General features: G+C 35.3%; 2 protein-coding genes across 19 annotated transcripts in view; one reads left to right on the plus strand and one right to left on the minus strand.

Annotated features, from left to right (window-relative positions):
* LOC108130236 (guanine nucleotide exchange factor DBS) overlaps positions 1-19,485 on the minus strand; it is a 100,675-nt gene that overhangs the window by 23,824 nt on the left and 57,366 nt on the right. For 10 of the 15 annotated variants that reach the window (XR_011442512.1, XM_070279022.1, XM_070279015.1 and 7 more), the window contains exons 11-12: positions 5,419-7,074; positions 799-903 (exon numbers count right to left, since the gene is read on the minus strand). The exons of 1 other annotated variant lie outside the window; for it this stretch is intronic. Coding sequence is in view for 13 of the 14 variants with exons in the window: in XM_070279022.1 (XP_070135123.1) it covers positions 799-903; positions 5,419-7,074 (1,761 nt within the window). In the remaining variant the exon portion in view is untranslated. Of the gene's footprint in view, positions 1-798; positions 904-5,418; positions 7,075-19,485 lie in introns of those variants that run through there. 4 more of the 15 variants (XM_070279024.1, XM_043210610.2, XM_043210605.2 and 1 more) reach the window with 3 other exon arrangements.
* Positions 10,197-13,628, plus strand: Ir41a (Ionotropic receptor 41a). Of its 4 annotated transcripts, none has more exons than XM_070279028.1 (5): positions 10,197-10,342; positions 10,798-10,933; positions 11,942-12,271; positions 12,341-12,561; positions 12,615-13,628. In XM_070279028.1, the coding sequence occupies exons 1-5, from the start codon at positions 10,295-10,297 to the stop codon at positions 13,176-13,178; spliced, it is 1,299 nt and encodes a 432-aa protein (XP_070135129.1). In that variant the 5' UTR covers positions 10,197-10,294; the 3' UTR covers positions 13,179-13,628. The 4 variants fall into 4 exon arrangements, with proteins under 4 accessions (XP_070135129.1, XP_070135131.1, XP_070135128.1 ...); XM_070279030.1 differs by having other exon boundaries at positions 11,942-12,561; positions 12,615-12,724; positions 12,784-12,958; XM_070279027.1 differs by having other exon boundaries at positions 11,942-12,561.

Consider the following 19,485-nt stretch of genomic DNA (forward strand, 5'->3'; position numbering starts at 1 on the left):
AAATTTGGGTAAAAGTAAACGGGTTTGGATTTACTAAATTTAAACTAGTAGGGACATTGAAGTTTCCAGACAAAATCAACAGAATTAGTTACATATTTACATAGTTAATAAACAAGAGAAGATTCCTATAGACGATGTTCTCAATTGATACGCGGCACTCATCTCATCGACCCTGATCCTAAATGCGTAGAGCCTTTTTGCAGTTGTCTGTATATTTTATTTTTCTTATTGTTCTTGATTGTTTCGATGACAAATTAGTACTTAAGAAAATTGGTAATGCTGTCACAGGTGGTGCTTATTCCTAGTGTGTACACATTGTTTGGATCTTAGGTCTAATGAATATAGAAAATATAAAGATGACAATATGAGACAAAACCGAATAAATAAGCAATAGTTCACAACCAGACCCATGTGCATGTTTTTGTGCTTTAGAAATAACAGCTGAAGAAATCCAGTGGAAATGCAGAATAAAACATCGAAAAGTCAAAATACCTTTCTTTACTAGCGCTACTGAAATGTTCAATATTTAATAGAGGGAGGGGCGTTGAAAAATTTTGAAATAACTTGCGCAGGTCAAGTCATAGGAATCAAATGAGTCAAATGAAATTAATCTAATATCCAAGCAATACGGACAGAAATTTTAATAGAAATACAAAATAAAATAAACACATATAATGTATTGACATTAATTGTGGTGACATTGACATAATGGTGACCTTTAAAATTTAATTTCAGTTTAAAAAACTCATCATCCGCTGCGTTTAAGTTAAAAATTTCTTTGTTTGGTATTTATTTTACCTGTTTATTTTTTATTTGCATTTCTGCATGGTTTAAGTTAGGTAAAATTGCAACAATGTCTTCACCCTCGGTAGATCTAGGTGTAGTTTTTGAGTTTTCATTAACCTGAAATAAAAAAAAAATATGTCAATATTATTTTTTAAAGGCCCCAACGCTTTATGGCAGCGGTCGGCACGGCCCTATCCCGAGGGCATAGGAAATTTCTCTGCCCGAGCTATGCCACACACATACAGTATAAACGTGTGAAACTTCATGTTACTAATACTAATACGTCAAAATCATATCAATTTATTGGGGTGCCGACCCAATTGATTGGGGTGCTTAAAGGGGACTCCCCCCCATTCTCGGTTTCAAAAAATCGATTTTTTTTTTAAAATTTTATTCCGATTTTTTTAATTTATAGCCGATTTATGGTGAAGCGTCAGGCGACGGCGAGAGGCGTGTCAAAAACTTTAAACGCGTTTTTCTCGAAACAGTGTTTTTACGATTGGCGCAGGTTACTCAAAAACTCAAATTAATCCCATCGGTTCCAAATTTTAATACGTTATTCTACACATATATAGCTCTTGTGTGAACTAGGATAAATCAAATCGTTGAAGATCTTCTTTACTTTTCAACTTGATTTGTGGCTGAAAAAAAAGGCAGTTTAAAAAAAATTACAAAAGTCCGTCATTTTGTTTATTTTACTCTTTCTAATCCCGTTGGAATTTTCGGTTTTAGATGTTCCAGTGAGGGGAAATAACGAAAAGAAAAGCTTTTGTTTGATCGCAAAAAACAACAAAAAAAAAAAAAAGAGAAATTATTCCTGTATTCATTCCTGTAATCATCATAAAGCTTAGAGGCACCGACGACCAAGGGGCGCTCGAGAAACGATTTATTAGTATTTATTAAGCTATTTGCTTGATATTAAACTAAGGGGAGTTAGTAAGGAAATTTAAAATACTAGATTTTAAATTTGAAGGACAGGAAATAGACTAGAGACTATTGTAGTTCGAACATAAGACCCTAAAAGAGTCGTACTGTGCATATGTCGAACTACAATGGCTAAAGTATAGAGGACTAAAATTTCTAATCCTTCTGTTGGGAATGTTAAAATTCAAGCGTGTTAGTAAATGCACATTGATAGGGTTATGTAGAAAAGCTACACCCAGCATTGTCCTACGATTAGTTAAGCTTGGTAAGTTTATTGATAGGAGTCTACTACTATAAGATGAAAGATGAAGATTTGCATCCCAGTTGAGACCTCTAAGTGAAAATGTAAAGAAATTTTTTTTACGGATTCTATGTGATCCTTGTGTACTCCATATTAGGGACTCCAGACACATGAACCGTACTCCAGTATCGGACGGACCGAAGAAATAAATTAGCTTTTAGTAATTTAGGGGTCGTTAAATTCTTCTGATCACCTTTTAATGAAATCAAGGAGTCCTTTAGCCTTTTTAGCCATTGTGGAAATATGGTTAGCAAATTTAAGTTTAGAGTCTAATAGGAAGCCGAGATTCTCTAAGGCAATCCCTTAGAGAGAATACGTAGCCTCGAGAGGGCAAGAACGATAAAAAGACATACCAGGTGTACCGGTATGATGTGATCGTCAAGATACAGAGGTCTCGATTGGAAACGTTTGTTGTGAACGAGCCTTTACTTTTTTTTTGTTTGTTTGCTATGACATCTCTGAAACATATTTAGTATACAAGTCAAGTCATTGAACAGACAACATTATATTTTTTCATCATGTTAAAAATGTCGAGTTTTGTACCAGAAAGTGATGATTTGCGGAAAGCATTAAGTTTTTATCTCAAAGACACTAAAGAAAATCGATTTTGCATCGGATTGTTACTGTCGATGAAAATTGGATTTATTTTAAGAAACCTAAACGGAAAAAATCATGGGTTAATCCGGGCAGCCATCAACATCGACTGCAAAACCAGATCGATTCGGCAAGAAGACAATGTTGTGTGTTTGCTGGGACCAGAAAGGTGTGGTGTACTACGAGCTCCTTAATGCTGATGAAACCGTTAATAAAGATCGCTACTGACAACAAGTGATCAATTTGAACCACGCATTGATCAAGAAATGACCAGAATTGGCCAGAAGACACGGCAAGTTAGTTTCGCTCCATGACAATCCACCTGCCCACAAAGCAAAACTGGTTCAGGATTCAATCAAAACACTTGGCTGGAAGCTGGTACCCCACCCGCCGTTTTCACCAGACTTGGCTCCTTCCAACTACCATTTTTTTTCAACGATGGGACACGCATTGGCTGAGCAGCAGTCCTGAGCAGGACGAGGAGGTCGAAAATGTGGTGTCTGGTTGGTTTGCTTTAAAAGATGAACAATTTTATTGGCGTGGTATCCACAAAATGCCAGAAAGGTGGTCAAAATGTATAGAAAACAATGGCCAATACTTTGAATAAAATGTTTTTTACTTTCCGATTAATATTTTGTGTTTTTGTTCAAAAAAAAAATGCTCATTTCATACCGGTACACCTGGCTTGCTTTTGGAGCTATAATCATTTGCTAAACACCATTTTTGAAAATGTGCGAGATCGTCTTGAAGATTGTATTGGGCATATATGGATTTGTACTGAAGAAAAAAATGAACATCATCAGCATACATCAGAACTACAGAGTTTGTTAAAGCAGGTCATTCATGAAAAGAGAAAATGTTAAAGGGCAAAGATGACTTCCTTCAGACTCTTTGTGTTTTTCCATCTAAGTAGCTGGAGATCCACGTCTGTAGGAAATCCCAGCATATTCAGTTTACTCAACAAGAGTGAGACCGCATCAAAAGCTTTGTTAAAGTCGGTGTAAATTACATCGGTTTGATATCCCTTACACAAGCCATCTATGGCAAAGGATGTCAACTCCAGTAAATTTGTGGTGGTGGAGCGACGCCTAACAAAGCCATGCTGACAGGGAGAGATAATCGAAGAGCAAAGGTTCGCGTTGCAAATAAGGAGTAATAAATTTTTCAAATAACTTTGAAATTGACAACTTAGAGATGCCTCTGTAGTTGGCAGCATCAGACTTTTTCCCTTTTTTATGTAGGAGAATTATGAAAGATTCCCTTCACTTAATAGGAAAAATCTAGGTTTCCAAAGATATGTTAAAAAGTCTATGAAGAGGTTTGTACAGATTAAAGAAAAATTTACCTAGAAACAAGAAAGGAAAGCTAACTTCGGGCGGAGCCGAAGTTGATATACCCTTGCAGTTAAAACCGGATATATATCGCAATCACCGGATATTGTTTGCCGATCCCTATGATAATATCATAATATAACCAATTAATTACAATAAAATATTTAAAAAAAGTTCGAAGCGTCTATCTTCAAAAATACCAAAGTTGGTATTTCTACCAAATACCATTTCCGATCGTTCAGTTATGGCAGCTATAAGGCATAATATGGCAGCTATAACTGAAACTGACCAAAAATATAATCTGTACTAAGTTCTAGCTATTTATCGTCAAAAACACGAAAGTTGGGTCATTTCCGATCGTTCTATAGCAGCTATAGGATATAGTCGGCCGATCCTTATGAAATTGATCATGTCGTAATATTTTGCCAAAAATAGCTCTCATGTCAAATTTGACTCTAAACTCTCTAACTCTAAAAACACCAAAGTTATACCATTTCCGATCAATCAGTTATATGTCAACTATAGGATATAGTCGACCGATCCCGGTCGTTCCGACTTATATACTGCGTGCAAAGGAAAACAGGGTGCAAAGTTTCAAGTCGATAGCTTTAAAACTGAGAGACTAGTTCGCGTATAAACAGACAGACAGACGGACAGACGGACATGCTCATATCAACTCAGGAGGTGATCCTGATCAAGAATATATATACTTTATAGGGTCGGAGATGTCTCCTTCACTGCGTTGCACACTTTTGGACAAAATTATAATACCCTCTGCAAGGGTACATATATAAACTTGTAAAGTGACAGTAGGAATTGATTATCTGGTTAAATCTGGTGGAACAATGTTTGAAATATTTTAACACCTTTAAAAACTTAATTTATTTAAAAAAACCCTGTTTTTTAGGACCTATTTGTCCTAATTTAATTTATAGTTTCAAGTCGATTGCTTTAAAACTGAGAGACAAGTTCGCGTAGAAACACACAAACAGACGGACATGCTTATGTCAACTCAAGAGGTGATCCTTATCAAGTATACTTATATATACTCAAGTATATATCATGTATACTTTAAAGTGTCGGAAATGTCTCCTTCATTGTGTTTCACACTTTTAACCAAAATTATAATACCCCTTACAAGGACATAAAGAGATTTTTCGGAAGAAAGATATGTTTTGTTTGAGCAGAACAGTTTTTAAACATATTTAAATTTTTTTTGATCCCCTATTCCCAAAATATTCCAACATGATCGATTTTTTTTTGGAATTTAGCTCTTGTTTTAAATGCCTTTATTCATTTTCTTCTAAATTCATTAACTTCTAGTTTCGTTGTTCAATCTTGTGCGATTGAGACAGACGTTTGTGCACTTACTTATTCTAAACAAAACTATTTCCCATCTAAATTCCCTCATTCGTTTTGTGTAGTGTCAAGCAGATGGTTAGTATAAATGTGTAAATTGAGAATTGAGTATGCAGTTCCTACCTTTGACTTTTTCGAATTAATGTACTTCCTTGTTTCATTTTGGTGTATCTCTCCTGATTTTGCAGCTTTGGATTGCTGTATAGGTATGGATTTTATGGTGTCCCCCATGGTTATATTGCAGCATGAATAATTATCATCGTCACAGCTTGACATACTGCAACAAGTGGTTGAAGAAATTTCTGTAGGAAATTCATTATAGGAGTTATTCCAAAAAACGCCTTCGACGGCATTGCAATTTTCGTTGATAGGATTTTTTGAACTTAAATCGCCGAATTGAGCATAATATTTTTTTGTACATTGCCAGCAACTGCTTTCAGAGCCGCAAATTGAAATATTGTCGTAATTAGATATATTAGAAGATGATGTACACAGAGAAGCCTCTGATAATTGGTCAGGGGAAGTTGGTTTGGAATAGTTAACGCAATTTAAATCATTGGAATCTTCATAAGTGTGTTTTGAAATTGATGTGAATGTATCAATATTCTTAAGAAGCTGGTCATTGTCATCTAATAAAGACTCATTAATCCAACTGCTGGAAGAATACGTTTCCTCTTCTCTCACTTTTATATCATTTAGTTTTTTCTCTATATCGATGTTACATTCTTTTGTTTTTTGAGTAACAGCTTTAATTAATTCATTCGTTGTTACTTTTCTTAAATCCTCTTTATAAAAGTTTTGCAAGTCGTTGGGATCTGCATGTGACTTCATTTGAGAAGAAATATTTAAACTTTCGAATTTATCTTTATCTCTCATAAAATGAATATTTATTAAATTATCTTGCTTCGTATTTTTTTGTTCATTTATTGTGCAGTTCTTAGGAGAAAAAAATCGAGAAGCTGAACTATCTTTTAAATCTGCATTCTTATCAGTCTCACATTCGTATACAAAATCTGACAGGTTTTTACACCTAGTATGAGAACCATACTTTAGATTCTGATATTGTTTGTTTGGCCACTCTTCTTCGTCTACCAAACTATTTATAATCAGTAGAGACTTCCTTTTTTTTCTAATACGAATACGATCCAGTTTAGGTTTCTGTTGATAGCGTGGCAACTGCCAATGAGGGGCATATGAACTATTGTATTGGGCGTCACCGACACTTTTTGAATTTTGAAACATCCATTTTGGTGTGTGCTCCCTGTTATGTATTACTTGATGAGATTTACAATGAGATATAGGTATTGGAATTCGTGACTGTAACTGGGTCTTTAAACATGAAAAGCTCTCAATGCGCGCAATTCGGTCTGCACGAGATTTAATGCCTGTATTTGTACAAAAAATACTTTGTTGGCGTTCTCCATTTCGTGATTTCTTAAAGTCAGTAAATGATGATCTGGCTTCGCTAGAATCTGCACCATAGTCAGCCACATTACAGGAACAGTTGCTAGTAAAAGTATGTTCATGAGGCGAAATTTTTTGTATTGAGCTGTTTTTTTTAACCGTCTGCAAAAGTAACTCCCAAGATTGAACAGTTGGTGGATTCTCGTATTTTTCTTTTAACAACCTGGATACCACCGGGCGTCTTGTTAGGTTGATTTCCTTCAAGCTTTTTAATTCATATGGTGGTCGGCGATATTCATCAAGACGACGGGGCGCCAATAGGCAGTTTCTTGACTTATGCATAATAGCTTCTTTACACTGGTGGACGTAATTAACCTTTAAAAGTTCCATTTGGGGTATATTAGAAACATTATTGATGGAAAGTTGAGAATCATTTATGTGTTTATTTCTGGATATCCCACTTATTAAAGGTTCTTGTGAATTAACTAAATTGGCTGTTAGTTTGCTATGAGGCATGATCGACGAATTTAAGATTTAGTTTTTGGTTTTAGTTTTGGTCCCCATATTTTTTTATTTTTAACACGTGATAGAGGTAAAAGTTTAGTTAGTTACAAGATTTAGTTTTTGGTTTTAGTTTTGGTCCCCATATTTTTTTATTTTTAACACGTGATAGAGGTAAAAGTTTTGAGGTTCTACCTCCTCTAAATAGATACACTTAATAAAAGAGTTTTTGTTTAACACGTTTTCACTTGGACTTTGTTTTTTTTAATAAAAATATTTTGTTTCATTCTTTTACTGTTATGCATTTAACATTGACCGTTTAGATTTATGGTTTTTCCTCGATTTTAAAGATAAAACAGACTGAAAAAGTCTAGTAGCTTTCTAATTTAAAAGTGCTTCTGCTGGCTTCGTTAGTTTCAAACATACTGAGACGTTGCGCATCTTAATGCATAGGCAGAGAGAGAAAAAAGAAGAAAGACCCAGAAAGAGAAGGAGGTGAGAAGTAGTTAAAACCAGTTTTTTTAAATTTTTTTAGCTACTTGCCACCGGTAGGCAGGTTCAATTCCTCCACCACACACCCCATATCAACTAGGGAGTTGGAAGTAAGTTCGGTAGAGGAGCGAGAGGTTGTGCTTGTGTTGCTGCAACATGTTGCAGGTTGCCAAATGCAGAGTTGGTAGCTTATGGTACCGGCTTGTAGCGAAGATGTTTCACCGGATTCCAAAAACGTTTTTAGAACGTCTTAACAGGTTTTCTTAACTATTAACTCATAAAAATTAAATAAATACTCGTTTTCGTTTCCGATTTGAAGAGATGTCTGGAAGAAGAAAGATCAGTCTTAACAGTTCCACTACTTTTATTCAACAGGTTTGCTTTATTGATGTATGTGTGTGTTTTAAGCGAGTTCGATGCCTCAGTTAACCGTTTTTTGACCGTAATCTCTTTGGTTTCCGCTTTCTCCTTTTAGATGTTATCTGTGTTGCTCTTATTCTGTGCCTAATTGGTTCTGTTTTATTGTCTCTTCTTGTTGTCCAAAAAATGGACACTACATAAAAATAAATTCATTCTAAGATTGACAAATGTTTCTACATACGCATTTATGTATATAATAAATAAGTTAAAGCTTGCGAGCGGCCATTAAAGATTAATGTTGTTTAAATACATATTTTTTAATCGTATACATTTCCAAAGTTTTTTACCAAAGTTTACAGTAGTAGGTCGAAAGTTCAAAAGAAAGTGAAACTCAAAAAAACAATGGGCTGAGAAAACTCAAATTTTCATTAAATGAACCAGGTAACAAAAGGAGACAAGAGAAACTATCGCGTACCAAATGTTTGTTATCACTAATTACATTTGTGGCAGAAAGTCGAAAATCATTTCTGTTGCAATTACTTTTAATATTATGGTCAAATTGTTTGGGATAACTTTCCAGAAAAAATATAATTTTTAAAATTTGCTTAGAAAATGTTTTGTAAAGAAATTTGCTAGGCATTCAAATTTTTTTTTGAAAATTTATTTGTAATGTGATGGTCTAAAATAAGAAAAAAAAAATTTTAATCAGTCTGTGTCTACGCGAACTAATCTCTTTGATTTGAAGTTATAAAAGAATAATATAAAATTTCATATTTTTTTTAATAGTGATTTTCTAGGAATAGGTAAAAAAATAGTGATTACTGTTTTCTTTGGTACAATACAGATGCATTTTTTAAAGCTGTCGTAAGCTTTGGCACCTCTTCAAAATTCTTATCATTAATTGCAGCTAACCAAAAACCAAAACTCTGTAACTTAAAAATATCAATAAGATATCTAGTAATTTTCTAGTAGAAAATTTCTACATTGTTATTGTTTTTTTTTTTTTAATCCTAAACTGGTTTATTTAGAAAAAATAATTTATTTATGAAAAATAATATTTGATTATTTATTAAACAAAGTTGAACACAAAAATGGTTCAACAATTATTATTGCATAAAAAAATCAGTAAATATTTGTGATTTATTTATCAAAAAAAATTAACTGTAAGGTAACAAAGCTTTTGATACCGTCTCGAAAAATATAAATGGAATCAGTTAAATTATCTTCAGAAATGTAATTTAATAGCCACCTATTAGGTTAAATTGCTTTTAATTCAGTATTAGATGTAATTATTGCTTGCATGTCGAATTCCTAAGTGCTTATTTGGTTTACCAATAAGAATTTAGAGTAGTTGTTTGTCAAAAACTTGTTCGTAGGGCCATTGGATATGACCGTTTTTAAATGAACATCGTAAAGACTATACCGAAAAGTCCAAAATGAATTTAAGTTTGTCGGTTGTCCTAAATACGATAAGTAATAAATTTATATGGTTTTAACCAAAATGGATTGATTTTTTTTTGTTTTTTAGTAAACACGTACCTTAACAACAGTACCTTGTGCATCTTTTGGAATGAACATTTTGATTTTCGGCCGCAATATACAGAAGATTATACTAGTTTCGTGAGCGTCAATATAAATTTATTAAAGACTAGTTTAAAACGAGATAACGCTGGGTTAGCAGAGAAGAACAGATGGCTTATAAAAAATAATTTGACTTGCGATGACTTATGCCTCATAATTACGTTAGCAATTGAAAAGACTCACTGCGAGGTAAATTTTTGCGAGACAGTATTGTACCAGGTATTTTCAAATTTTGTTGTTTCTATTTAGGCTTTTATTGTTTTTGGCAACGAAACAATACAATTCGTGAACTCATTTCAAAAGGCTTCGGTTTACTCGATATGGAGATCATTACACATCAAATTTATTTTTGTCCTACATATCAATGATTTTCAGAAGGAGTGGTATAAAAATTCATTTTTTCAAGGTTAATTTTGAGACAAATATTGTTAAACGTAGTATATAATACTAAATTTTAACATGTTCAGATCAACCAAACATCCTATTTATTACACATCCTAGCACTGAGGTTTTCGAGATAAGGACCAATAAATATACAGGGCCAAAAGCGCAAAACCCAGGAACGCTTTACAAATTGAATCGTTTTTTCCCCGCTCTTCAACGTTTTCAAAATGAAAAGTCGCTTTTCCCAAACAAACTATCCAATTTGGAAGGTCGTGAAATGATTGTTGCCGGTTTTGACTACCCACCTTATACAATTATAAAACATGTAAGTTTTTTCTTTCATCAAGTTTAAAAAACTCATGGTACATTTCTTAACAAGAAAAGATGGCTATAGTCGAGTTTCCCCACTATATAATACCCGGTACTAATCTCTTCCACCCACAATTTAACTAACCTTTAAAGTTTAGTAGAAACTTTAACGGTATGGATTCTCAGAAACCCATTTTTGTCGGCAACATACAAGTGTGATCGGTAGAGATAAGTTGGGGGTATCACATAGTCGGGAGACTCAATTATAGCCGTCCTTGTTTGACATATGTAAAATTTCAAAATTAAAAACAGAGTATTATGAAGAATTTAGTCGTTCTCACTGCACTGGCGCAATTGCTGAAATCATTATCGCAAATTAATCGTTTTCACTAACACTGGCACAATTGCTGAAATAATTATCGCAATTCTAAATTTTATTGATTATAATTTATATTAACTTTTAATCTACAGAACAAACATTCTAATGCCCATGATATAGGAGTTCCGGCCAAGTCAGACTTGCATAAAGTTTACATTGATGGTACAGAAACTCGCGTTGTTCTAAGTTTTTGTGAAAAATTTAACTGTACGGTTCAAATTAACACTTGTAAGTATTCATTTTTATTATATTAAATAAATGCGACAAATTCCGTGACCAAACAATGATCGGCACTTAATACATTGATATGATTTTAATGCAGTAATAAGCAAGAAGCGCGCAAAGCACAAGTGACAATGTATTGGTGAGAGCTGCTGAACTAAGCGAATTGCAGCGTGCGCTGCGTATGAAATTCTTTAGGTTATAAAAAAAATATACATTTAGTAAAAAAAACATAAAATGCCAAACTATTTCTATAAAATTTCATTCGAAAAGGACGATTTTTAAAGGAGATATACCCATATACTATATATAATTTCTAATACAAAAGAAATACAATTTTGAACTTGTATGGTATCCGTGAAGATCAAGTTTCAGTTAAAATTTTCGACTCCCCAAAACAAAAATCTGATGTAGGCGCCAGTTCGTTAATGTTTTTGAAAAATGTTTTGATGCCAAACTTTTCAATGGTTAATCTGCACCTACAAATTAAAAAGCAGCCAAATCGGATAATTTTTAGAGGAGCTATTGACTTTTTGATTGACTTATTGACTGTAGGTGGACTGTAGGGTGACTGCAGTTGTTTTTTTTTTGCCCACCCGCAAAAGTAAGGAACAAAAATCTGTCGCTGACAATACATACAGCTAAAATTTAAACTTTAAAGGTTAGTTCAATTGTGGGTGGAAGAGATGAGTATAGCAATCCTCTCTTCTTTCTATGTCCAATTACTCGGAATACTGGGGCACGGCAAATATTTGTCAGTGGTTTAAAATTTAAAATTTAAAAAACCAAATCACCAGTGTTTTTCTTGCTCTTCCTGATAACTTCTGAATCACACTATTTTCGAATAATACTAGTCAAGGTTTCGAATAATAATAAAGGAAAAAGTTTCAGCCTTTTGATAGTCAATATTTATTTAAATTTATTTTTTTTTGTATCTATATTATGGTATTAATAAAAGCGAGTTATTAATAACAAATAGTACAACATTACATTTAACCTGACGCATATTCACAGCTGATGCAGATGACTGGGGAACAGTATATCCAAATATGTCTGGAAGCGGATCTTTAGGCATGGTGATCAAACATAAAGCCGATATTTGTATTGGCGCAATGTATTCATGGTATGAAGATTACACACTTTTGGATCTTTCTATGTACCTTGCCCGATCCGGAATAACATGCCTTGTTCCTGTACCTTTACGTCTTGCAAGTTGGTATCTTCCACTGGAGCCATTTCAAGGAACTCTATGGGCTGCAGTTCTCGTATGCCTCACTATTGAAACCGTTGCATTGGTTTTAGCATATAAAAGCGAGCAAAAAATATACCAGACAAGCAGTTATGGTAAAAATTGGTGGAATTGTTTCAAATTCGGATCATCTACGACTTTCAAGCTGTTTATATCGCAATCAGGAAACAGCAATGCCATTTCATTTACGGTTCGAGTGCTACTCTTTGCATGTTTTCTTAATGATTTAATTATTACGAGTATATATGGTGGCGGTCTTGCCAGTATATTAACGATACCCAGTATGGATGAAGCTGCCGACACCGTACAGCGTTTGCGCACGCATAAATTACCTTGGGCGGCAAACTCGGAAGCATGGGTATCATCAATTCGTGGATCAAATGAGGTAGGTTTATTTTATGTGAAAAAATAACTATTTATAAAAGTTTATCTCTAAAGGAATTGGTACAGGACCTGTTAAAAAATTTTCACATTTACAACGATAACCAGCTGTTAAACTTCGCCCAAGAAAAGCCGGTTCGCATAGGATTTACAGTAGAGCGTTTACCGTTTGGTTCGGAAAATATATCTTACGAATTAATCTATGCATACATAAATTATTTTGCAGGTCACTTCGCGATTGGAAGTTATTTGGTGCCAAAGGCTATTGATCAATTATTAATCATGCAGGACGATCTATATTACCAATATACAGTTGCATTTGTTCCCAGGCTATGGCCTCTCCTTGATGCCTTCAACACACACATATACAATTGGCACTCCTCTGGATTAGATAAGTATTGGGAGTATCGAGTGGTAGCGACAAACCTAAATATGCAGATACAACAAAAGATTGAAAGCGCAATGACCCGCAGTCTGGATGATATTGGTCCGGTTACTTTGGGTATGTCAAACTTTGCTGGTATCATGCTCGTTTGGGTGTTAGGTTCAGTTATGGCAGCAGCTGTCTTTGCTGCAGAGGTTTTCTCTAAAATATACATAAATTTTTTGATTTTCGATTAAGATTGAATATACTCCCAAGCATATAAACAAAGAACCCTCAAAAATTAATAAAAGAATTCTTCAAAATAATTTATTCTTAAAATTGTACGATTAGAAATCTTTCGACGAATCCGTGGTTATACAGGGTGTCAGCTAACGCGTAATCTTCACGACTGATGTGACGAAAAGAATTTAGGATGCGGAACTAGAGCCCGAAACAATAGTTATGAAGGCCCAAGAGTATGCTAGAATTCATTTTAGAGTTTCCAGAGGTCTGTATAAGTACAGTTTATCCAGAAGACCTGCATCCTATTTCTATAATGAATACTGTCTTACAGCAATAATAAAACTTCACTTTTATGTAACAAGTTTGATTAAACCATAAGGAGTGTTAAATTTTTAATAGAGCTGCGTTAAAAAAATACTACATCCAGTGGACTTAATAGGTGAAATTAAAATTTTTGTAAAACACTGGTGTTATTACTTGTCTTTTTTACAATAGTCCAAATAACTTCAGAGTTTTTAAGCTGATTTTTTTTTTACTGATGCATTACTTAATTTTATTCATTCTGTTCAAGGTTTAAAAAAAATGTATTGACTAAATTTCGAATTTATTTGTACCCATTTTTATCATTAAATGTTTCTTTAAATACTTATTTAATCCTTGTTTTTCATAACTAATCGAGTTTATTTATCTGCTATTAATTATACCCAGTACTCTTAGAGTACAAGGGTCTTTCCTTTGCACGCAAAGTAGGAACGACCGGGATCGGCCGACTATATCCTATAGCTGTCATATAACTGATCGATTGGAAATGGTATAACTTTGGTGTTTTTAGAGTTAGAGACTTCAGCTTTTACATGATAGCTATTTCTGGCAAAAAAAATACGACCCACTAAATGTCATAAGGATTGGCCGACTATAGATCGAAAATGGTATTTGGTAGAAATGTCAACTTTGGTATTTTAGAAGATAGAAACTTGTGACTTTTTTTCTATTTTGTATTGTAATAAATTGTTTTTCTTAGAATATTCGATGTTTGCAATATATATCCGTTTTTAACTGCAAGGGTATATCAACTATGCCTCAGTTAGCTTTCTTTCTTATTATAAAAAATCTTGCTGTAAAAAATCTTGTTTACCATCTTAAGATTTCAATTTAAATAAACTTCACTCAATTACAACCTAAAGCGTATCACTTCGCGTGTGCTGTGATATATTCGCAGGCAAATAAATTAATTGTTTAATATTTTTATTATTATAATTTATTTAAACTGGTCTGCTTAATGACGTCCGGGTTCACTGCCTCAGTTGGGGATGCTATTTCCCGTAGGTCTAGTGTGTTGCTGTCCAGTACGAAATGAAATCGTCCATAAGACTGAATAAGTTCGGATTTAAAGAGTTGATTCCTCCTTGTTTACTCTCAGTTTATGATGAGTCCTCAAAGCGTAAGAAATCGACTGTTAGTAGTTGGAATCTACTGTTAGAATCTAAAAGGGCTGCGACACCAAAACCCTTCCAAACCCATGTCTATCGAAACATGCATATATTTATTTTCGGCTTGCCCTTGATACCAAAGAGATTGACTTCTCGGCTTACGGCCAAATAAAAACAGAAGGGGTGAAACTTCCATATGCTAGAACCACTGACTAACGTTCCACCTCTTCTTCATCCTCAACTTCTTCCCTCTCTTTCTTTCAAGCGAACGGTCGTGTTTTTTTGTGCGCACTGCGTTTTTGATAAATATTGGTAAACCGGTGTTTACATACTTTGTGAATTAATCTTGTGAATCATAACAATCTTAAAGCCTAAACCGTATCGCTTCGCGAGTGCTTTGGTATATTTGGAATCGAATTAATAATTTGTCTAAATTCTATTCCAAGCATAGCTCAGCTCTGCTTCTTCCCCGGCTTATCTATATTTTCTGCATTTCTCTTGTGCACTCTTTCAAAGCTCCCGCTTCGGCTTCTTGTTTGGCACAGTGGTTCAAGGTATTGTGTTTTTTAACTTTTTAAATATTAATTTTTGTCTTATTAAATTAAAAAAAAAAAAATAATAATAATAAACAAAATGGAATTTAAACTGGTCTGTGCCATTAAGTCTTGCAACAAGACGATTTCCACATCCCAGCCTAGTATCCATTGCTGGTTATGTGAAAACGTCGTGCACGCCAAGTGTGCCGGTTTCACTGCATCAGTTTCGGATGCCATTTCCCGTAGGTCTGGGATACATTATTGTTGCGAAAATTGTCGTGCTGTGCAAGGCGAAATGAGGTCGTTCATGAGACAGACCAAAAATGGATTTAAAGAGCTGATCACTGGTTTTCGTAAAATCAATGACCAGCTCTGTGCGCTTGACACTCAATTTAGTGGCCTTCAGCTGCTAAATGAGTCCCCTAAGCGTAAGAAATCCGCTGTTTCTGATCCGCCTCAGCCAGCTCAGCCGACATTAATGCAGCCGCTCATAACTCTGGCCACCCCAAGGGCCTTAACTGAGAAAAATTCGTCAGAATTTCTCAGGGATAATGAGCAATTGTCCGATATGTCCGCCATGGCATCCCTTCAAGTGATGCCACAGGTCCTAGGGAACGAAACCCCCATTAGGGTCACCCAAAAGGGTATTCCACAGTCCGGACCACCGGCACCGACTGATGCTGCAGTTCTTGTACCTGCGACACCAAAACCCTTACAGGTGATTCCTCCATCGAAACATATATTTGTTTCTCGGCTTGCCCCTGATACTTCAGAGATTGATATCTCGGCTTATATCAAAGCTAAAACTAAAGCCGATATAAAGGTGGAGGACATACAAAAATTTAAATACAATTATACAAGGCGCACGTCTTCTTTCAAGATTCGTGTGCCCGCGCTGATGTTCAAGACGATTTGTTCTCCCAGTTTTTGGCCAGAGAATCTTTTCGTCCAAGAACATCAGCCTAGTTCCGTTAAAAAAAAAGTTAATAAACCAGTGGGAGTGAGACTTCCCAATATCGGAACCACTGACCAACCCTCCACCTCTTCTTTGGCCTCTAACCCAAAAAACTAATTTCCTCACTAACTCTTACCTATCAGAATACTAGGGGGCTACGTAGCAAACTCCCCAAGCTATATTCTGATAGTTCTTTCTTTGCATCCCATATAATAGCATTTACAGAAACTTGGTTAAATCCGGAGATCTTTAGCTCCGAAGTTTTTCCAAGTAAGTACACCACTTTTAGACGGGATCGATCTCAGCGAAGAGGAGGTGGAGTCCTCATTTCGGTAGACTCTACTTTTGCTTCTGAAGAGGTGAAATCCCAAGAGTTTGGTGACATAGAATTTATTTGCGTTAAAATCACTATGTCCGTGAAAGCTTTATACATTACATGTTCATATATACCGCCTATGTCTGAACCGCCCACATATTGGCAGCATTTGTCCGCTATTCGATACGTCTCTAATCTTATGACGGATCGTGACCAACTCGTAGCGGTGGGCGACTTTAATATCCCAGAATTAAAGTGGTCCAACGTCGATAACTCACCATCTTTGTCACTTATAACTTACCATGACTTCACCGCGGGCATGTTTGACATGTCCCTAGGTCAGATCAATCATGTCAGAAATTCGCTAGGTCGGCTCTTAGACTTATGTTTTGTATCTGATCCAGATGGTACCGCTCTCTCCAGAGCTTTTCCCCTTTCAGCCCCAGAGGATCCATATCACCCCACGCTGGAGGTCTCAATCGAAACCACTCCTGGTATCGATCAGATGTCTCCGAGCGTGGTAAATAAGATTCGCTGTTTCCGTAAAGCTGATTTTCAAAAACTTAATAGCCTTATCGATACATTTGACTGGTCTGATATTCTGGCGTGCACTGATCTTAATGTCACTTTGGAAAAATTTTATTTTACTTTAAATACATTTTTTGACTCATGTGTGCCTTGGAAACATCCGTCCGCTTCAACAAATCCTCCTTGGTATACAAGGTCCCTCACTAACCTAAAAAATAAAAAAAATAAGCTTTTACTTAAATATAAAAAAACCTGCAGTAGTGTTGATTTCTCAAGATACCTACTAGCTCGGTCGAATTTTACCGTGCATAACGCTGAATGTTATAGGAATTATATTGACCGCTGCCGGATTCAATTTACTCAGGATCCAAAGCAGTTTTATAATTTTGTAAACACTAAGCGTAAACACGTATCTTTTTCACCTCTGCTTATGTTTGAAAATTCCTCTGCGACTTCGGATCAGGCCATTGCCGATCTATTCGCAGAATTTTTTCAAACAACTTATTCTCCTCCTAAATTGACTGATCAGCCTTATGCATATAACATTCAAGCAGCAAACCTTATTTTCTGTCCGTCTTTTTCTGAGAGCAACTTATTATCTGGTCTTTTAAGGGTAAAACCCATTTATTCGCCAGGCCCCGACGGAGTACCAGGCTGTGTGCTAAAATACTGCGCCAGGGCTCTGTGCAAACCTCTTCTAAGACTTTTCAACTTATCTTTGGAAACCTCGATTTTTCCCCTTAAGTGGAAGGAATCATTTATAATTCCCCTACATAAAAAGGGGAAAAAGTCCGAGGCTGCCAACTACAGAGGCATCTCTAAGTTGTCGGCAATTCCAAAGTTATTTGAAAAATTAATTACCCCTCATTTGCAACACCTTTGCTCTTCGATCATCACTCCTTGTCAGCATGGCTTTATTAAGCGTCGCTCCACCACCACAAACTTATTGGAGTTGACATCCTTTGTCATAGACGGCTTTTGTAAGGGATATCAAACCGATGTAATTTACACAGACTTCAGCAAAGCATTTGATTCAGTTAATCACTCACTTTTGTTGAGTAAACTGAATATGCTGGGTTTTCCTAAAGACCTCTTAACGTGGATCTCCAGCTACCTAGATGGAAGGACACAAAGAGTCTTATTTAAAAACATACAGTCCCGTCTGGTCCGTGCTACATCCGGCGTCCCTCAAGGAAGTCATCTTGGCCCGTTATTATTTACGCTTTTTATAAACGACTTGCCCCCTGCTTTAACGAACTCTCTAGTTCTTATGTATGCAGATGATGTAAAGCTTTGTCTTCAGTATAAATCCATCTCTGCCCAATGCAGTCTTCAGTCTGACCTTGATAACTTTCAAAAATGGTGTTTGGCTAATGATTTAATACTTAATGGATCAAAATGCAAGCATATGTCTTTTTATCGTTCTTGCCCTCTGCAAGCTACGTATTCCATTAATGGGATTGCCTTAGAAAAATTAACCCAGGTTAATGATCTCGGCATCCTATTAGACATAAAACTTAAATTTGCCGACCATATTTCCTTAATGGTTAATAAGGCTAAAGGAGTCCTTGGTTTTATTAAAAGGTGGTCAAAAGAATTTAATGACCCCTATATAACCAAAACTTTATTCATTTCTTTGGTCCGTCCGATACTAGAGTACGGTTCATGTGTCTGGAGTCCCCAATATGGAGTACATAAGGACCGCATAGAATCCGTACAAAAGAACTTTTTAATATTTGCACTTAGAGGTCTATACTGGGATGCAAATCTTCAGCTTCCATCCTACAGTAGCAGACTTTTACTTATTAACTTACCTAGCTTAACAAATCGTAGGACAATGCTCGGTGTAGTTTTTCTGCAAAACCTTATCAACGGGGATGTAGATAGCCAGCATTTACTAACACGCTTAAATTTTAACATTCCTAATAGAAGGACTCGAAACTTTAGTCCTCTGTTCCTTAGCCGTTGTAGTTCGACATATGCACTGCATGACCCTTTTAGGGTATTATGTTCGAACTACAATGGTCTCTACTCTATTACATCTCTTTCCTGTCCCTCTAATTTAAAATATAGAATTTTAAATTTCCTTACTAACTCCTCTTAGCTTAATAATTAACAAATAACTTAATATACTCTAACAAATCGTTTCTTGAGCGCCCCTCGGTCGTCTGGGCCTCTAAGCTTTATGATGAATACAGGAATGCTAGCTGATGCTCTTATTGATGCACAAGCCATTTCCAAATTCTGAAAGACCGCGAAAAAAACAAAAAAACAAAAAAAAAAAAAAAAAAAAAAAAACTTCAAAAAAATAATTTCCTTACTAACACTGACCAAAAGGTTTACGAACTACCGAACTGAGCGGACGTGCTTTGTCCGAGCTCCGGGAAAACTGCACCATAATACAGCTAATCAAAAAAAAACTGGGGTAACCCAATATAAGCGAAAAGACGCTGAACTACAATTTACTAAAAGCGACAGACAAGATTTTTATAACAGTTGTGATGTGCTAAACCAAAACTAGTGCATTGTTAAAAAAAAATTAAGAGCCACGCAATG

This window comes from Drosophila bipectinata, chromosome 2R (genome assembly GCF_030179905.1).
Source record: "Drosophila bipectinata strain 14024-0381.07 chromosome 2R, DbipHiC1v2, whole genome shotgun sequence".
In the NCBI taxonomy this organism is placed as follows: domain Eukaryota; kingdom Metazoa; phylum Arthropoda; class Insecta; order Diptera; family Drosophilidae; genus Drosophila; species Drosophila bipectinata.